This window comes from Coenobita brevimanus, chromosome 61 (assembly GCF_032717465.1).
Source record: "Coenobita brevimanus isolate Jiangsu-jjx chromosome 61, ASM3271746v2, whole genome shotgun sequence".
Lineage (NCBI taxonomy): Eukaryota > Metazoa > Arthropoda > Malacostraca > Decapoda > Coenobitidae > Coenobita > Coenobita brevimanus.
The window spans coordinates 29,926,673-29,948,200 of NC_137014.1; the positions used below are offsets into that span (position 1 = coordinate 29,926,673).

Here is a 21,528-nt window from a genome sequence, read left to right on the forward strand (position 1 = left end):
CTTGAAAGCAGTGATAAGAGACAGGGAAGTGAGCATGGAAGTGAAAAAGCTACTACATGACAATATTGTGATACCAATTCTAACATATGGAAGTGAAGCTTGGGCCTTGTTGGAGGGACAGAAGTCAAGAGTGAGATCAGTGGATGTGAGTTATTTGAGAGGAGCCTGTGGAGTCACATGGAGAGACAGACTGACAATTAAGGTTGTGAAGGAATGTTGTGGTGTGGATGTGGCTGTGATAGGAAGCATTAGGAGAAACACATTGGTGTGATTTGGCTATGTGGAGAGGATGGAGAGTGAGAGACTGACGAGGGGAGTGTATGTCAGTGAGGTAGATGGGGGAAGAGTGAGGGGAAGGCCAAGGATGAGATGGAGGGATAGAGTGAAGAGGTACATGAGAGAGGGGGGAGTGAGTTGGGAGCAGGGCAATGAAATGGCGGGGGACAGGGCGACATGGAGGCGATTTTTTTGTGGCTGCCCCTTATGGGATTAAGGCGTCTGGCAGTAGATAGATAGATAGATTGTACTTCAGCAATTTCTGTGGGTGTCTGTTTTTTAAAAAGTATTCTTTTTTGTGTGTGTGTGACTTTAACTTAGGTATGGCATTCAAATACTTTTACTCCAATACATTTGATGAATATTAAGATAGTACTCGTTACATTATGTAACAGAGTTTGACTATGGCCACTGGCCCATGAGAAAGTAGAAAAGTACAAACATGGATGTTGACCAACCACAACTAGCTGTTCATGTTTGGACCAGTGACTTGCATTGTTTTGTGTCCTTTTTTCCCGTCATACCAGTGCCACCAACTCTCTCGAGTCATCATGATCATGATCATCCTCATAATCCTAACCGCCTTTTCATATCTAAGGATGGGGTGCGACAGGGTACAGAAAGAGAAAAGCTCAATAGAGGGAGAACTAATCAGCTGCATGCCCAGTGAAATGAGCCATATGCACATAAGTCACCATTCAAGCCCCCAGAATCTTAGTGCTAACTGTACTGTATGACTGTCTGCAACTTTGGAGGCATTTTCTTCATAGATGCAGTTCATATTACCTATCTGATTGTCAGTAAGACACCTGTCATACTAAAAAGGGTGCCAGCCTTTCATCATGTATTCTGTCCTACATACTATGTCCAACTAACTCACTCCCCTGTTAGTTCCCTTATCTAATTAATTTCTATACCTTGCTTTCTCAATTACCATATCAGTCCACTTTCTTTTTGGCTTATCCATGCCTTTTCTCATCTTCAAGCTCACATATTATATTGTTCTCATCACCTTGTTTGCATTCTTTATCTAGATGGCCATATCATCTAAACATGCATTCCTCAGCTCTGCTGTACACAGACTCCCCATCTATCATGAATCATTATTTCTTATTTTATCCACTCTGCCTTTCCTAATAAACACACACTCCTCAATAATCCCATTCCCACATCTCTTACACATGTCTTTTCATTCTCCTGGCACGCCAAAATTTCACACTCATATGTTAATTTCGGAACTAAAACATCTTTATGCAGTCCTCTTGCAGCCTCCATATTTTTGAGTACTGTTTAGTATCAAGGCTTTCAAAGCACTCACCTCCCTGTGTCACTCTACTTTCCATATCCTTTGCACATTACCTCACTTTTTAGTTACTGCACCCAGGTATAGTCAAGGAAATAATTATCTTCCCAGTCCAGTATGAAGAAAATTTCCTACTGGCAAAATACTGCACAGTGCAAAAACTCTCTATTAATGCATGTTCCAGATGGTACAGTTTTTTTGCTGAGTATTTGTCAGACTTCTGATATACCATAGAACTAGTCGTGTGTGTGTGTGTGTGTGTGTGTGTGTGTCTGTGTGTGTGTATTTTGGGCAGCTGAAACTACACATTCAAATCGCACCAGAATTGGCACAGAAATTGCAAAAAATTCGCTGATGTGAAAAAACTTGGTCCCATCACGATTGAAAAACTTTTACCATATTTAATGAGCGATCACATTTTGACCAAAAAAATGCCACTGCTGGCACCCGGTGTAGGATCTCTGTAGAATTTTTTGTCTCAGGTACATTAAAAGTATTTCGGACATGCGTTCAGACAACTTGGGTTCCATTCCTGAAGCTGCAAATAACACAACCAGTTTGTTAGCTGCAAAAAATCCAAGTGACAATGTTACACTAGAACAGCACATAAACGCAGGAGACCCCCACAGGAACTTGCTGGAAAAATAGTTGTTTCTCTCACTGTACTTAAATTCCCTTCCCAGTTCAGTTCTCTCACCATTCACCATCACATCACACTGGGAGTCAATTTCTTCCTGAACAACCATAACATTGCTCTATCAACATTTACTTCCAAAGCTTGATGTCCATAGATATCACCAAGATTCTGCAACAATGTACAAACCTCTTGTTCATTATCAGTAAGCAACATGCATATGAATCCATCACATAAAAGATTTTCCACCCTTCATTATTCATTTTAACCTGCTGCATCCCGACCGATTTTTCACCACTTGCCCCCCCCTCCCCCCCCAAATCCCGGCATATTTTCGAAAAAATTTTTTGGGACTAAAACCTTCGCTTTTTATGAGAAACATTGGAAAATGCCCCCAAAAGTGCTCACCTTGGCTTAGAAGTGCTCTAAACAGGTGATCCTTTAAACACCTGGTACTGTGTTCTCTAGAGCCTTGCTGTGGCTGTCGTGTTTTCTGCGCAACAGCAACTATTGCAAACCCCTCAGAATAGGTAGATATTTGTTCATTTGGTACAAATTTATATGTAGTACAAGAATATATTGGTTTTCACACAGTAGTATACTGTAGGCAATATAAGCGTTGTTTCACTCACTGAACATACAGTAATCACTCCAATATCCGGATCAATAGAGCCATCGGTAGGTTCGGATATTGGTTTTGTCCGGATATTGGGCCCCAGCTTATGGACTTGTACTTACGGACCCTAACACAGAGAAACACCTATACAACTCCCTCCGGACATGCATAGCACCTATTTAACACCCAAATCACACCAATAAGGCACATAAATGACTGAAATAAATGCAATAGACACATAAAATGTGGGTTTAGAAGTATGTTCATACATTAATAAACATTCTGGTACTTATGGACTCTAACCGAACCTAACCTAACCGAACCTAACCGAACTCTGAAAAACACATTCCTACTGCACATGCATGAGGTAAGTTTAGTATGGAAAGAAGTACAGTATGACACTTTCTGGTAAGTATAGTATGGGAAAAAATACAATATGAAACATTCTGGTATATATAGTATGGAAAATAGTACAACATGAAACATTTTGGCTACTTACAGCAAGTCCCTGGCCACCTCGATGAATAACCGCCTCCTCTCGGACTCTGACAGTAAGAACGATTTCCTGAAGCACTTGCACTACACTCTTCCTGAAGTCTTGCACTGAACTTAGTCACTAACACACAGAAGTCCGTTCTTTTCACAGTGTTCACTTTAGTCCAAATAATGTTCCATTAAATTTAAGTGTTGCACATTAACTTTTCCCAAGTTTTTTAAGTTTCCAAAGCCAACACAAGAAGGTTAGTTACGTTAAATTTCTTTTCTACTTAGTCTTTTCTCCCAACTTGAAAACCTTAACACAACACACCGTTTTTTTCACTGCACAACACTCAAAATTCCCGTGTGGTCTAGTGGAGAAGTTCTTGCTGTTTATTCACTGTCAGAGCCCGAGAGTATCACTGGCAGGCGTCCAAGGGGTGCATCGGTGGGTAGTGGTGATGGCGTACCGACTACAGAAGACTCTGAAGACAGCCGCAAACTCACGTCGAGCGGTGACTCCACTGTAGCTGATGTGCTGGGCTGTGGCTCGGAGCATGAGGGCCTGTCTTGGGGAGGCAACGGAGTGGAACCAGGGCTTGGCACAGCGGGGGTCATGGGCCTGAAAAAACTGTCAATCGTTGACTGACGCAAGGACCGACGATTCTGGCGATTGATGATGCGCTGCCGGAAAGCACGCACTTCCTCCACGAGTCCCAAGGGCCCCATCTCCCTGTCGCAGTCCAGGTGTTCCAGGTAGTCTAGGACGAACTCTAGATGTTCCCGGAGTGCGCTCAGCTTGGGGATGGCTGGAGTAGTGTCCTGCTGGGCGGAGTCTGCATCATCATCGCCTTCGTCGGAATCTTCAAGTTCGGGACTGACACCAGCAACCGAAGACGCGATCTCGATATCAGACAACGTCTGATACCCAGGATCGCCCTCGTCGTCGTCCAACCACTCACGAACATCGTCCACATCAACATCGTCGCCGTGCGTATGTAGCCATGCATGGAAGTCATCCACGTCAAACCCTAGGAAATCGTACTCCACATCTGTTCCGAGAAGCAGACGAGACCAACCATTTTCAAGAGTTTTCACAGGGACTTCCTTCCATGCACTAGCCCAGTTGTACAGCGCAGACTTGATGTTGTAGCGGCGAAGGTTTTCCAAAGTCCGCTTGCCTCGAGTGTCACATCCTTCCCTGCGCTCGTCCTCGTCTCGAGAACCACCATCACCTCGTCCAGGAACTTCCGACGGTACAGGCGCTTGTTGCCACGATCACTCCTTGGTCCATTGGTTGAATGAGAGCAGTCATATTAGGTGGCAGAAACATGCACCTAATACGGCCATTCTCAGCAACCAAGTCCTTGTCGCACGGGTGGGCAGGTGCATTGTCGAGGAGAAGGAGAGCCTTTACCTGGTCGCGAGGAATTCCCAGTGTCTTCGTCTGGTAATGTATGACCTCCTTGACGAAGTGATGGTGAAACCAGTCTTTGAAAATCACAGCTGTGAACCATGCTTTCAAAGAATGGTACCATACGACAGGAAGGACATCCATCACCCCACGAAGGCACCCGAGGCTGCTTTGCACGGCCAACAATAACGGGCTTAAGCCGGTGCATGCCGTTAGCATTGGCACAACACAAAGCAGATATCCGTTCCTTAGAAAGCTTGCGGCCAGGTACACGCTTCTCCGTCTCATCGGCGAGAGTGTTCGTTGGCACCGAGCGATAGAATAGGCCAGTTTCGTCAGCGTTATAGACTTGACCGAGTGAGGCCCTCCCTGTCGATCAAGCCTTTCACCTTGTGCCGAAACTCGTCCCTCCATCCTCGTTAACGTCCAATGCTTCGCCATGTGCTTTACGGTTAGTAAGGCCATGTCGCAACTTGAACGCGAAGAGCCAACCCTCGGATGCCTTGAAGTCTAGGGCGTCGTGAAGCCTTGCAAACTTCTCAGCAGCAGCCTTCAGCTCCGTTCCACGTACCATCACACCAGCTGCACGTTGCTGTCGATACCAAATCAACGTGGAGCGGTCGATCTCTGCATACTTGGGAGTAAACATAACCTTCCTCTCCACATTGCGTTTGCTTCTCGACGAGAAGTCAGCCGTGTACTGCATGAGCTTGTCTCGGGAACGCTTGATATCAAACAAAGTCGACCGGGCCAGGTTGAACTCGCGGAGAATGCGAGAGGAAGACCAACCCGCATCAACCTTCTCCAATATCTCCCGTTTCTTCTCCAGAGTCAACACCACTCTCTTCCTTTTCTCGGGAGGCGGGGCCATCATCACACACACTAAGAGTAGGGCAGAGAGCAGCAGGAGGCCTTGCAGCAAGTACGGCACCACCACAAAAGCGAGCACGTGGGCAGCCATGATGAAGAGCGTAGGTCTTGTCGCGGTGAGAGACAGGCGGGAAGTGGGGAGGATGCAGCGGCGCTCTATCGGACGTCGGAGGAATGACGAACCAAAACAATGCTCTCACGCGGCGCGCGCGGCAAGTTCAAATTACGGACGGCAAAAAATCGATTTTTTTTTCCAATTTTTTTGGATTTTCGGACCATTTTGGGAATGTTTGATCCCAGGACGATAAGGTTCGGTTAGTGGGGATGTTCGGTTATTGGGCGTCCGGATATTAGAGTGATTACTGTATCAACATACCACACCTTCCTTGGCGACATTACCTCCTCATCACTTCTGCTCGTTTCTTCCTTTGGCCCCACGTAATCTTTGTCCTCTACATCATCATCGATTGGGGAATCACTCTCATCTTCAATTTCGTACCATGGCGCGACAAGTCTTTACTGGCTAGGTCACTGGTAATAGGTGAGTTGCCGAGACAATGGCGTGCGAGGGGGGGAGGGGGAGTTCACGTGGGGTAAGGCAGTCCCTGCCTGGCGGTGGGTAGAGGAAGGTGTCCCGCATATACATACCAAAAATCACGCGCGATATTTGAAAAATGTGCAAATGACAGACCTCGCAATTGCAAAATGTATGGATACATCGACGGGTGTCACTGTGACAAAACGTGATGACGTATCCACATGTCAACAGGATGCGGCAGGTTAAGCCCCATATCTCTCTCTCTCTCTCTCTCTCTCTCTCTCATTTCTTTAGCTCAGTTATTTACTTTTCATCACTAAATATATATACAGTATACTGAATAGCCCTGGGGACATGACATATCATGTCTCACTCAGTCATTGGTCTTAACTACTCACTCAGATGCCACCCTACCCTTATGCATCCTTCACTGCTATCATATAAATTCTTAACAGGTTTCAGCATCATTCCATCTACACCATATATATGTAAAGCCTTTCACAATCTTTCTCTGTTTACCATGTCCTGCACTTTTCCAGTCCATAAATGCCATCAATACCTTGTAGTCCTTTTCGCAAGCTTTTTTCACTGTCTCATTGCATATGCTTGATACACATATCCCCTCACTGCTAAAGCCATTCTCTTCGTGACTCACCAGTGTTTGTGATGCATTCTTTGCCATTGCTATGATCATTGTTCCATATACCATTCCTGCTATGCTCAGCAGCTTCATACTGTGATAAATTTGTCATGTACTTCACAGTCTACTCCCACTCTACTGGTACAGTGCAACACTTTCAAGCTCACTAACATACTTAAATAATGTACACTCTCTCCACTACACTTCATCATTTCTACAAACACCACATCAACATTGATGCTTTCCCAGTCAGCCACTACACAGCATTCATGCAGTACCATTCAGCCAAGTATTCTTACATACAGTAATCCCTCAATTATCTGGACAACCACTATCCAGACCATCCATTGTCTGGATGCTGTGATCTGCCTGTTCAAAGCCATTATTTGTACTTTTTCCATTTTATCCAGGCAAAAGGCTTGCATTCGGTTGGAAATTATGAATGCATGAACGTTTTTGTCTGGCTGGGCTTTTTTTTATTTTTTTTAGGGTTTTAGTGATTGCTTGCCTGTAGTTGATGGGTCTGTTTGACCATAATTATCGCTTGGCTGTGGTTTATAGGTCTGCTTGACCAGATGTCGTAATGTAAAATACCAGAAATAAGTGTTGTACAATGTACTGTATTGGCCTTTTGCAATGGCTTTCAAAGTTAGGGTGTGTACAGAAGGGGGACAGGGGAGAAGTCCACTATCCAGACAGAGCCACTATCTGGACATGCTTTTGGGTCCGTTTTCTACTTTATAACTTGGACTTCTTTATGAAGTAGTGGTTACTTTTTGCCTATTGCACTTGAGTATTTTTTTTGGCAAGACACATTTTTCCTTTTCCATGAGTAGTCACCCATAATATTTTTACCTGAACTTGAGTAAAATTATGTAAATGAAAATGGTGTAAATGAAATAATACTTAGTGGTAGTTGGGGGCACTCACCATCCACTCACTCAGTGTAGTGCTGCTCTCATGTGACTGTCCTTTCCTCACTTCTTTCTTTCCCTTCTTCCTCTTCTGTCTTTCCTTCCTTCTTTCTTACCTTTTCCTTCTGTCTGTGGGTGACTGTACACTGGGTGACAAGCCAAATGGTTTCCTGTACACCAGGATAGTACATTGGATAGTAATCATATAACCGAATTATGGCACCTGGTGGCTTAGTGGGTAATTAAGGTGCTTCAGTCGGATTGAGCCTGTGCAGGTGTATATCCTGCAGGGGTGGTTGAGGTTTATTGCTCATGTAATGCCACTCGGGGATGAGTGATGCTGGTCACTCTCATCTTATATGTCAGGACCGACTTGCCTAGCCCCGAGTTTCTACACTCCTCATGGGGCAATACAGGATTAGATGACGACGACGATGATGATGATGATGATGATGATGAAATAATACTCTAACTTAAGTAATAAAATTGAATACTTTTAACAACTCTGCTTTTATGCTTCCCTAAAATTACATAACCAGGGTATATAGCAGATAAATAGCAAACACATAACATTTTAACTTCTAAAAACTATGCCAAGTCATGACCATGAATGATATATGAAATGCATAACATAAAAAACTTCTTGTCTTACCCAAAATAATGAAACACAGCAATTATACATAAAAACACTGTATGTAAAATGTTGGCTAGCTGGTCATTAGCTATGCAGTAAAACAACTTTTTGTACTGAAAATTATGTAACATCTTGGTAATTAGCCAACTACAGGCCTGACCAGCCTACAGAGCTAATAGCTTAGTGGTAAAAATACACCTACTTTAATCCCTGAGATTGGATTTAACTCACTAGTAGTCAAGGATTGACCCTCATATATATCATGATTAAAACCACAGTCTATGAAACACAGCATGAATGGATAAGTACAGCTCTAGATTTTAAGGCAATACTGTATTCAGTCAAGTAGCTAACCATTGAAGGGTCTTTGGTTTAAGCGGGTGGCAGTTTTTGGTCACAGTGTCTCCTGGCATGCTAAATATTCATTTTGAAGTTACACGCAGAGGTGGGCATTGTTTATTACAGTGCACACAAGCACTATGCTGCTTTTACTCTAACGTAGGCTAAGTTTGCCATATCTGCAGCTTCAGTGCTGAGTTGTAACAGTGGGTTACCACTAGAATACTCAATGATGCTGCTCACAAAAAAGTTTCATGAAAAGGATGTAGAGTGGTAGTACAGTATTGTCTTTTTCTGCCACTGAGCTATGTGAACATATTGGAATATGTTCACATTTTCTCTTTGATTTACCATGTTTCCAATGGATATAAATGTAGAGTTGCAAACCTTGTTTAGTGTAGTAATGAAGAAGCAGTGGTGTGTAACTATTTCAGCTAAAGGATTTGTTTTGTTGTAAAAGATGGTCATAAATGAAGTTATCGAATGTCATTCATTCCCTAATCTCAGAGTTACTGTCCCTTTCTTGCCCCATCTACCTGTACTATTTTTTTTTTAATTATATGCAGCAAATCTCCCTTTTTACATACCCTACACTGAGGAAAATTACCATAAATATTACAACTGGTTGCAGGCACTTTGCTCTTATGTTGGCAGCATGTGTGTATACGATTTATATGCATAAACCCACAGCATCACCATACTTACATATCACCAGTAGGCCTAGTACAGTATACTGTACTTCACTCTAAACTCATGTTCACAGCTTTTGGACTTTTTTTTTTTTTCCTCCTCCTCTCTCTCACTCACTTATTCTCCTAACCCTTTAATGGTCTTCAGTAAGACTGCTTTATTAGGCTACAAAAGTGCCATGGCAACAACACTTTCACACAGAAGCAGGCTAGACAGTGAACAAAATCTTGAATAAAAGGCATATAAATATTTCTCCAGTCCATATCTGATATGTCGATATTGACAGCAAAAATCGGTATATATATATATAGATTCAGTATCAGCTAAATGCAGAAATCAAAGATACTCTTTATCGGCTCAGCAAATTGGATCAGTAACAGTAACAACCAAATTTGTACAGGTCACTGTATTGGTGAAAATTATGATCATAGGTAGCAGTGGTAGGTGGTGGCGACCATCATCCACTCACTCGATGTAGTGCTGCCTATTTGTTCCGTAGCCTTTATCATTCTTCTTCTGTGCCTGCCCTCCTCTCTTCCTACTTCCTCCATCTTTCCTATCACTTCTTATTGCTTTTCTTTCCTTTACAGGTGGCTTTACATTGAGTGACAAGCCAAATGGTTTCCTGTAAGAAACCATTTACAACGCTGGGTGGTAACCATATAACCAAACTATACGTGCTCCCTATGTGTCAGCAAGTGGGTTGGTGGAGGGTTAGTGCCCCTGCTGGTAAAACAAATAACTCAAAGTCAAATGGCCACCTCTGACAGGATTATGGCATCTGGCAATAGAAATAGATAGGTAGCAGTTGAAATACAGTGATCCCTGGGTTATCATGCATGACTGATACTGCTCCTAGTGCATGATTAAAATTGCACTACACCAAAAGCATAGAACTTATGGGATTTATCCCAATTGGTACAAGGCAACCCATTTGTAAACTTGAATTTTCTCTGTTACAACAGTTTAGACCCACTAAATACATATGTACTGTTAGGGTAAGTATGAGAAAGACACATTAGCATGGTTAGGTTAATAGAAAATGATAAAAAGGGCACAGTAAGGAAAAAACACATGCTATATAGAGACCTGAGATGGGCTTGAGGTAAGGGGTTCTAAGGCCAGGGGTGGGGAGTTTAGTGGTCTCCACCACCTGAGATTAACTCCTCGAGCAGGCCCTCATCTTTTAATCTCTCTAAGCCATCAGAAACCGCATTTTTTGCACCATCATTGTTGTCAGAAACCAACTCAGGTGCACAATAACAAAGTTTTTTTTTTTAGCAAAAACATGCACGATAACAGCAGGAGTGCAGGTTTTCATCTAGCTATGGTAATGAAAACCACTGTAACCAAATGCACAATAACCAAGGGATCACTGTACGTTTGTTTTCATTTGATGATAATGTACCAAATGCTTCAAGTACATATGTTGTTATGTCAGTATTAGAAACTTTAAAGCTTTGAACTTCAGTACTGTATTTTGTAGATTCCATGAGATAAACAGTCCAGTAACTACATCTAAAAATACAGTATTCTTATGTTAAATTTTGCAAATCAAAACTTGTAACTTAGGGAGCAATTGTATTGTAAATCTTTATAACAAATCTTTGATTTTACATAGTTTTTGTTGTCAACCCCTTCTGTCTAAGTCATATTTAGATTTTTTTTTTTTTAGCTCTTTATGATTTTATTAAATTTTGAAGAGATCATTGGCATGTATATTTCATTTATTTTTTTCTTTTGTCCCCCCAGGTTCATGCACTGTACTTGGACTTCTCTACATTTCATACATAGTTATGTTATCACATGTCCTTTTAGTTCATACAAAAAAGGTAGAAAAGTTGCTGGAGGATTAAAAGAAAAAAGGCTGAATATAAGAGAGAAGTGGAAGAGTGATTGGATAGAAATGATTTGGAGCAGATGGGGGAGGTGGAAGGTGTGTGCAAGGCATTCACAGAAGAAATCTGTCCAGCATGTTTGGTAGTGTGTAAGGTGAAGAGAATACAAAAGGGAGTGCAAGGAACAACATGGTGGAATGAAGAGGTGAGATAAACAGTGGTGCAAAAGTAGAAAGCATATAGTGAGTGGATGGGAAGCAGAGGCATGGAAGAAGTTGAGAGAGAATAGAGTTATATACAGAGAAGAGGAGAAAGATAAAAAGATTAGGAAGAAAGCGTAAAAAGAGAGATTGATGAGGAGTTTGAAAGGATTTTGAGTGTAGTGTGAAGGGAATGTAAGAATATGTTCTGGAAGGAGGTCAAAAAAGTAAGACAGAGTGATAAAAAAGGCAGTAGGGGAGTGAAAGATAAAAATGGCAGAGTGCTGTTGGAGAAGGGAGAAAAAGTGAGCAGATGGAGAGAACACTTTAAAAAATTGTGAAACATAGAGAATTAAAGTAATGCGAGTATAAGTGGTTGGGAAATGGCTGGGAGAAGAAGGGAGATGAGAAGGGAGGAAAAGATCAGTAGGGTGGAAGTGGTGGAAGCAATGAAGTCAGACTGGGGAAAGCCCCAGGAGTTGAAGAGTATGTGATGAAATGCTGCAGCATGGGGTGAGATAGTAGTAAAATGGATATGGAAGATATGCAGATTGGCCTGAGAGGAAGATAGAGTCCCAGAGGATTGGAAGTCAGGTATAATTATTCCCTTGTATAAAGGAATAGGGAAAAAAGAAGCATGTGGTAATCATAGGGACACTTGACTTCTTAGTGTAATAGGAATAATGTATGGTAGGATACTTATTGACAGAGTTAAAGAAATAGCAGAGGAATTAGTTGGAGAAGAACAGGGAGCTTTCAGGAAAGGATGAGGTTGTGTGGATCAGATATTCGTCCTAAGATGTTTTGTGGAAAAGTTTCTAGAGAAAGGAAATAAGTTGTAAGTTACCTTCATGGATTTGGAGAAAGTATATGACAGAGTGGATAGACAAGGAATGTGGAAAATATAAAAAATATATGGAGTAAATGGGAATGTCTTGAATGCTGTAAAGGGTAGGCTACTTATGAGGGCACTAGGGCTGCAGTGCGTGTGGATGGTGAAGTGAGTGCATTTTCAGTCTGGTTGGATTGAAACAGGGATGTGACATATCTCCATGGTTGTTCAGTTTCTATATGGGTCGAGTTATAAAAGAGATATAAGGTAGGGCAGTGCATGTTGGAGTGTCTCTAATGAGAGGGGACAGCATTTGAACAATTCCTGTTATGTTGAATGCAGATGACACTGTATTATTAAATAAAGATGAAGGGGAATGAGAGAGTGTTTTTGATTGGTGATATGAATGGTAAAGTAGGGAATGTGAAGGTGGATGGAATAGTTGGTGAGTGGGATGTGCCTGCTGAGATAGATGAGAATGGCAGTGCGTTAGTGGACATTTGTGCTGGGAGGGGGTTGGTGATAGCCAATACCCTCTTCAGGCACAAGATGATCCACAGGTATACATGGCGAGTGATGAGAAGGGTCGGTGGTGAATTGAATGAAAGGAAGGCAATGATTGATTATGTGTGTGTGGATGAAAGGATGCGAAAATGTGTAATGGATGCAAGAGCTTATAGAGGTTGAGGGAGTGGACTTTCTGACCACTACTTGGTGGTGGCCAGAATCAAGGTCCAGTTAGGATGGAGAAATAGAAGAAGGGAGGGACTGGAAGAAAGAGTATTTGTAAGGAGTGTGGAAAGGTTACAAGAGGATGAGAAGAAGGCAGAGTATAAGAGAGAAGTGGAGGAACGACTGGGCAAATATGAACTGGAGCAGATGGGGGACGTGGAAGGTGTGTGCAGGATATTTACAGAAGAAATATGTGCAGCATGTGATGTGGTGTGTGGGATGAAGAGAAGACGGAGGGGTGTGCAAGGAACAGCTTGGTGGAATGAAGAGGTGAGACAGGCTGTGGCACAAAAGAAGAAAGCATACAATGAATGGATGAGAAATAGGGGCGTGGAAGAAGTTGAGAGGCGGAGGAGAGAGTTATATGTAGAAAGAAAGAGAGAGGTGAAAAGATTAGTCGGAGAGAGTAAGAAGAGAGCAGATGAGGAATTTGGAAGGAACTTGAGTGTAAAGTGGAAGGACTGTAAGAAAATGCTCTGGAAAGAGGTGAAAAGAGTAAGACATGGTGGAAGTGAAGTTAGCAGGGGAGTGAAAGATAAAAATGGTAGATTACTAGTGGAGAAGGGAGAAAAAGTGAGCAGATGGAGAGAACACTTTAAGGAATTGTTGAACATAGAGGATGGAAGTAATGCGAGTATAAGTGGCTGGGGAATGGCTGGGAGAAGGAGGGGGGTGAGAAGACAGGAAGAAATCAGTAGGATAGAAGTTGTGGAAGCAATGAAGAAAGTTAAATTGGGGAAAGCCCCAGGAATTGATGGAGTGTGTGGTGAAATGCTGAAGTATGGGGGAGAGATAGTAGTAGAATGGATGTGGAAAATGTGCAGATTGGCCTGGGAGGAAGAGTCCCGGAGGATTGGAAGTCAGGTATATTTCCTTGTACAAAGGAAAAGTGGAGAAAGAAGTGTGTGGTAATCATAGGGACATCTGTCTTCTTAGTATAATAGGAAAAGTGCATGGTAGGATACTTATTGACAGAGTTAGAGAAAGAACAGAGAAGTTAGTTGGAGAAGAACAGGGAGGCTTTAGGAAGGGAAGAGGTTGTGTAGATCAGATATTCATTCTTAGATCTTTAGTGGAAAAGTTTCTAGAGAAGGGAAAGAAGTTGTATGCGCCTTTCTTGGACTTGGAGAAAGCATGTGACAGGGTGGATAGACAAGGATTATGGAAAGTATTAAGAATATATGGAGTAGATGGGAAGTTGTTGAATGCTGTGAAGAGTATGTATGATGTTGCTAAGGCTGCAGTGCGTGTGGATGGTGAACTGAGTAAATTTTTCTCTTTGAAGGTTGGGTTGAAACAGGGATGTGTTATGTCTCCATGGTTGTTCAATCTGTACATGGATGGGGTAATAAAAGAGGTACAAGGTAGGGTAGTGGATGTTGGAGTGGCCCTGGTGAGAGAGGATAGTGTTTGGAAACTCCCTGTACTGTTGTTTGCAGATGATACTGTGTTGTTGAGTGAAGACGAAGGAGAGCTGCAAGGCTCGGTGGATGAGTTTGGGAGAGTGTATAAGAAACGGAATCTAAAGGTAAATGTAGGGAAAAGTAAAGTGATGGTCTTTGAGAGAGGTGAAGTCAGTGAATGTACAGCGAGGTTGGATGGTAAGGAATTGGAAAATGTGTACGTTTAAGTAGTTGGGTAGTGTGATGAGTAAGGATGGAGGTTTGGAGGGTGAAGTGCTTGAAAGAGTACAGCAGGGAAGAAAGGTTGCTGGTTCCTTGAAAGCAGTGATAAGAAGCAGGGAAGTGAGCATGGAAGTGATAAAGTTACTACATGACAGTATTGTGATACCAACTCTAACATATGGAAGTGAAGCTTGGACATTGCTGGAAGGACACAAGTCAAGAGTGAGAGCAGTGGAAATGAGTTATTTAAGAGGAGCCTGTGGAGTCATATGGAGAGACAGGCTGACGAATGACAATATAAAGGAGCGTTGTGGTGTGGATGTGGATGTGATAGGAAGCTTTAGGAGGAATACACTGAGGTGGTTTGGCCATGTGGAGAGGATGGAGGGTGAAAGACTGACGAGGAGTGTATGTGAGTGAGGTGGAGGGGGGAAGAGGGAGGGGGAGGCTGAGGATGAGATGGAGGGATGGGGTGGAGAGGTATATGAGAGGGGGGGGGGGTGAGTTGGGAGCGGGACAGTGAAATGGCAGGGGACAGGGCGACGTGGAGGCGATTTGTTTGTGGCCACCCCGAACAGGATTGAGGCATCTGGCAATAGATAGATGGATTGATGAAGGGGAACTGCAAGGTTTGATGGATAATTTGGGAGACTATGTATGAAACAGTCTAAAAGTGAATGTAGGGAAGGGTAAGTTGTGGCCTTCGAAAGAATTGGAGTCACTGAATGCACAGTGTGGCTGGATAGAGAGGAAATGCAAAATGTGAGTGCAATTAAATACTGTACTTTGGTAGTGTGATGAGTAAGGATGGAAGTTTGAAGGAGGAAGTGCTTGACTGAGTACACCAGGGAAAAAAGGTTGCTGGTTTATTTAAGCAGTGATAAGAAATAAGGAAGTGAGCATGGAAGTAAAAAGTTGCTGCATGATAGTACTGTGATGCCCACTCCAATGTATGGAAGCGAAGCTTGGACGTTGTTGAAAGGACACAAGTCAAGATTGGTAGCAGTGGAAATGAGTTATCTGAGAGGAGCATATAGAGTTACATGGAGAGACAGACTGACAATTGGGGAATCAAAGGAGCATTGTGGTGTGGATGTCAATGTAATAGAAAGCGTTAGGAGAAATATATTGAGGTGGTTTGGCCATGTGGAGAGGTGGAGGGTGAGAGACTAACAAGGAGAGTGTATGGGAGTGAGGTGAAGGGGGGAGAAGGAGGAGGAGGCCAAGAATGAGAGGTAGGGATGGAGTGGAGAGGTATATGAGAGAGGGGAGGTATAAGTTGGGGGAAGGGCAGCAAAATGGCAGGGGACAGGGTGACATGGAGGTGATTTGTTTGTGACCACCCCTTACAGAATTAAGGTGTCTGGACAGGCTGATTTTCCTTTTTCGATCCCCAGGTCCATGCGCCGTACTTGGACCTCTCATCGTTCACACCTCTCGTGCGTCACAGTGTCCCCACTCACCGTTCAGGCAAGGCCAGCCTCGTTGCACGCCTCTCGCTCAGGCTCAACCCAGGCCGCAGGATGGGTAAGGAACTTATTATAGGCTATTTGTACAATATATGAGTAAGTGTAATACGTTTATTAATTCTTAGTTACAAGCAGAATAATGGTAAATGATTATGAGCAAAATGTAGCAGAAGAATTACGGTCAGTGAAGTAGGAAGAATGGTATGTAGGATATTTGTGAGGTGAATACAAGACCCTTAGATAGAGTACAGTACAGAGGTAAAGTTGTTGTTGTTGATCAACTCTAGTCTGTCTCACTGAGCAGACCTATCAACCACAGGCAAGCAACCACCCCTGCAGGGTTGTTATGTGCAGTGAACCAGTGTTTCCTTGCCTCATGGGGAAAAGAGTAGAGGTTTTGGTTCCTGGATGGACAGTGTATTTGCATATCTCCACCCAGTTAACAGGGACACCATGCAGGCTTCACTTCACCCCATAATTTGGCTATATGGTTACCACCCAGCATTGGGTATAGTTTCCTGTATTACAGGAAACCATTATGCTTGTCACTCAATTTAGAGTCACCTGATGTGGAAAGAAGACTAATAAAAAGTGACATGAAGGAAAGAAAAAAGTAGGAAGAGAGGAGGGCAGACACACAAATAGAATGAGAAAGAGGAAGGAAGAAGTAAGCAGCACTACATCAAGCGAGTTGATGATGGTTGCCACTATGTACCACCTGGTAAAGTTATTGAGTGGAATGATTAATTCACTTGGTTTGCTGATTACATTTCGAAAAAGTCATTTGAAAACATTGTTCAATCAGTGGTATTATTAACAAGATACAGTACTTGCTTATATGGTCAAGATTTTTTTTTTTTTTTTTTATACAGGTACACCCTAGTTTAACGATGTAGTTGGTTAAGTAAAAACCCATCACTAGGCGGGGTATCGTATATCGGGGTAGATTTGACATGTAAAGTATAGTGATGCATATTTTAGCCCTGGGTTTCCCCCCCAACCAAGTCCTAAACCCACCCAAATGAGTCCAAAAACAAGTTTCCAACTCACCTAAACCCCCAAATAACTTTAAAACAAGCTAAACTAAACCTAAAAGCAGTTTGTAACGCCTAAACCCAAAAATAAAATTGGAAATTTGTCAGATATATGTCTGGAAAAATCAAACTTAGTAAACTGTACCCCAAAATGACAATGTTCACCCCACCTGTAACTAAAACACATTAATATAAGTCTAAAAACAGTTTTTAAATCAACCTAAAAACAAAATATGTCTAAAATATCAAAATCAGTAAAAAGAAAAATCTAAACCCATCACTAAACCGGGTTTGGCCATCGTTAGGCCGGGTATGGTGGTATTTCTACCCCCGTCGCTAAGCCAGGATAACGCATCTAGGGGTATCGTCTATCAGGGTATACCTGTATAGAGTACGATCATATTTTTTATTGTACAGTCAAGCCTTGGTAAGTCGGACACCCATAACTCGGATCCCTGTACAGATCCGACGGGGGGGGGGGGGTCACTAAGCAGGCATATGAAAAATTCATAGTTATGGTATGTACCGTAATAAAAATTTTCCTTTGCACAATTGTCATAAATACACAGTAGAACCCTAACTGCCAAACTCATAATTAACAGCTCCATTAATTAGTGATTTTTTCCCCAAAAAAGAAAGTCAGAATAATACAGAAAATAAACTTTTTTTTTTTTACCTATTTAACCCCTTAACTGTGGGGATGTGGGGAATGCGCCGTGCCCGTCCTGCGGGGATAATCGTTCTCTGACTGACTTTTTAAAAATGTTTGCCAAAAATCAGTTATTAGTCCTAGAGTATTACAATTGCATAAGCATATGGCACATACCTTCAGCATTCTCCTAGGATGTTTGTTGAGCCTTTGTCGACTACTGTAGGACTTGTGGAGACTTCTGAAGTTGCGTAACGAAGTCTCCACTTTACACTTCCCGATACCCCGTAACATGGTTTCCACTGCCTGATGTTATGACTACAAACACTATTCTATGAATTTCAAGTAGTTCAGAATCCATATTCCAAAAAAAAAAACTGTGAAAGCAATGTAAATTACGAGCGCATATGAGCTTTCCACCCGCACTCGTTCCCCGATGGTATTCTGAGGCGGAGCTGTCATTTATTTTTCATTAACACACTCACACTTTATATTCCTAGTACTTTATTACACTTGTTTATATATACAGTATTTATCCATAAGTTTCTTTCAGTACTAGTAGTTTATTTTCACTCCAGGCATTCACTTTCTCATTCAGTAAACGAGCGTAGAGAGCAAAGCTTTCACTTTCACTTTCATTACTTTAAGTATTTATACTTAGTACCCCTCCCCGTAAAACAAATAACTCTGGGTCAATGGCCGCCCTTTACGGGATAATGGCGTCTGGCAATAGATAGATAGATAGATAGATTTATACACGCTAGAGCGTGGCTTTCACTTTCACTTTCATTACTCCAAGTATTTATACTCATATTCTTATATTACTAATTATTTACATTTCTATGTACATTTTCTATTTTATTTACATAATTTACATTTCTATTTTATTTACACTATGTTATGCACTGTCACTTGCAGTAACTTATAAAACTATTTTCCACTTTTCAATTATATTTACATTCATTGCTTTCACTTGCTGTTTACACATTATTTACACATTACTGTATTTACATTTCCACTTGCACTGTTTTAGCATCACCAGAAAGATCGTAATCACTGTCCATCATTATCATTGATAAATTAGCCAGTTCACATTCCACAGCAGTCACTTAGCCCTTTACCCCTTCCCACACGAGGTTTAGTACGGGTAGAGGTCACAGGGCCCTTTGCAGTGGGCTAAGAAGTGGCAGAGTTGGACAGGCGCGAATCCGACATGGTTTCACTTTGAAAGACGGCAGTAAACTGAATGATGTGGCCTATGGGCAAGGAAGGGTTGACATTGTCAGCATGGTGACAGCTGCTAATTCACATGCTATGAAATGATTGGCAGGAAATCTAGACAATACATAATAAATTAGGTTGTTCCAGGTGAATGTAAGTATCACTTAGGCTTTTCCCTTCCTTTCTTATATATATTTTTATTATGAGAGTAGGTCATATGGCTTATTTCAAGGGGAAATAAACAGGGAAAATTTGCGAACGAGTGCACGTGGGGTGTTGCCAGGTGATAAGTAGCTCATTCCAGATGTATGGCAGTACCAGTTACCTCTTCTCTTTCTTTTATATATTATTTTGTATAAGAATAGGGCATAGAGCACATTTCAATGGATAAAATGGGTGGAAAAATCTGTTCAGGATTTGCATAGCGCAGCGCGGCTGGGCAGGCAGGAGGAGAGGGTAATGGAGGGCAGGTAGGGAGAGGAGTCAAGGACAGGGAAGAATGGCTAAATTGTCAACAGGGTGGAAGTGAAGTTAGCAGGGGAGTGAAAGATAAAAATGGTAGATTACTAGTGGAGAAGGGAGAAAAAGTGAGCAGATGGAGAGAACACTTTAAGGAATTGTTGAACATAGAGGATGGAAGTCATGCGAGTATAAGTGGCTGAGGAATGGCTGGGAGAAGGAGGGAGGTGAGAAGACAGGAAGAAATCAGAAGGATAGAAGTTGTGGAAGCAATGAAGAAAGTTAAATTGGGGAAGGCCCCAGGAGTTGATGGAGTGTGTGGTGAAATGTTGAAGCATGGGGGAGAGATTGTAGTAGAATGGATGTGGAAGATGTGCAGATATGCCTGGTAGGAAGATAGAGTTCAGAAGGATTGGAAGTCATTCATTTCATTCATTCATTGCCAGACGCCATGTATCCCAAACAGGGTGGCCAAGGGCTCAGAGTTAATTGTTTTACAGGGAGGGGCACTAGTCCTCCACCAACCCCACTCGACACGTAGGGAGAACGTCAGGTATAATTATTCCCTTGTACAAAGGAAAAGGGGAAAAAGAAGTGTGTGGTAATCATAGGGGCATTTGTCTTCTTAGTATAATAGGAATAGTGTATGGTAGGATACTTATTGACAGAGTTAAGATAATAACAGAGGAATTAATTGGAGTAGAACAGGGAGGCTTTAGGAAGGGAAGAGGTTGTGTAGATCAGATATTCATTCTTAGATCTTTAGTGGAAAAGTTTCTAGAGAAGGGAAAGAAGTTGTATGCGGCTTTCATGATTTTGGAGAAAGCATATGACAGGGACGGTAGACAAGGATTGTGGAAAGTAATAAGAATATATGGAGTAAATGGGAAATTGTTGAATGCTGTGAAGAGTATGTATGAAGTAATAAGAATATATGGAGTAGATGGGAAATTGTTGAATGCTGTGAAGAGTATGCATGATGGTGCTAAGGCTGCAGTGCGTGTGGATGGTGAACTGAGTGAATTTTTCTCTTTGAAGGTTGGGTTGAAACAGGGATGTGCCATGTCTCCATGGTTGTTCAAAATGTACATGGATGGGGTAATGAAAGAGGTACAAGGTAGGGTAGTGGATGTTGGAGTGGCCCTGGTGAGAGAGGGTAGTGTTTGAAAACTCCCTGTACTGTTGTTTGCAGATGGTACTGTGTTGTTGAGTGAAGACGAAGGGGAGCTGCAAGGCTTGGTGGATGAGTTTGGGAGAGTGTGTAGGAAACGGAATCTAAAGGTGAATGTAGGGAAGAGTAAAGTGATGGTCTTTGAGAGAGGTGAAGTCAGTGAATGTGCAGTGAGGTTGGATGGTGAGGAATTGGAAAATGTGAGTACATTTAAGTAGTTGGGTAGTGTGATGAGTAAGGATGGAGGTTTGGAGGGTGAAGTGCTTGAAAGGGTACAGCAGGGAAGAAAGGTTGCTGGTTCCTTGAAAGCAGTGATAAGAAACAGGGAAGTGAACATGGAAGTGAAAAAGTTACTACATGACAGTATTGTGATACCAACTCTAACATATGGAAGTGAAGCTTGGACATTCTTGGAAAGGCACAAGTCAAGAGTGAGAGCAGTGGAAATGAGATATTCAAGAGGAGCCTGTGGAGTCACATGGAGAGACAGGCTGACAAATGAGGATGTAAAGGAGCGTTGTGGTGTGGTGGATGTGATAGGAAGCTTTAGGAGGAATACAATGAGGTGGTTTGGCCATGTGGAGAGGATGGAGAGTGAAAGACTGACGAAGAGAGTGTATGTGAGTGAGGTGGAGGGGGGGAGAGGGAGGGGGAGGCCGAGGATGAGATGGAGGGATGGGGTGGAGAGGTATATGAGAGAGGAGGGTGTGAGTTGGGAGCAGGGCAGTGAAATGGTGGGGGACAGGGCGACGTGGAGACGATTTGTTTGTGGCCACTCCAAACGGGATTGAGGCGTCTGGCAATAGATAAATAGATAGATAGATAGAGGATGAGAGTACAGATGACATTAGCAGAACTGACTATAGCTGGACACTGGTAGTACTGATAGATGATTCAAGCCACCACTTGAAAGCCCGGGTGAATTCAAAATAACACAGAATCACAAAAGTGAT

At 42.4% G+C, this 21,528-nt stretch overlaps 1 protein-coding gene across 1 annotated transcript in view; it reads left to right on the top strand.

Annotated features, from left to right (window-relative positions):
• Positions 1–21,528, top strand: part of LOC145403731 (uncharacterized) — a 364,507-nt gene that overhangs the window by 323,687 nt on the left and 19,292 nt on the right. Inside the window, exon 25 of the mRNA XM_080275411.1 lies at positions 15,970–16,099. Within this exon, the coding sequence (XP_080131537.1) occupies positions 15,970–16,099 (130 nt within the window). The remainder of the gene's footprint in view (positions 1–15,969; positions 16,100–21,528) is intronic.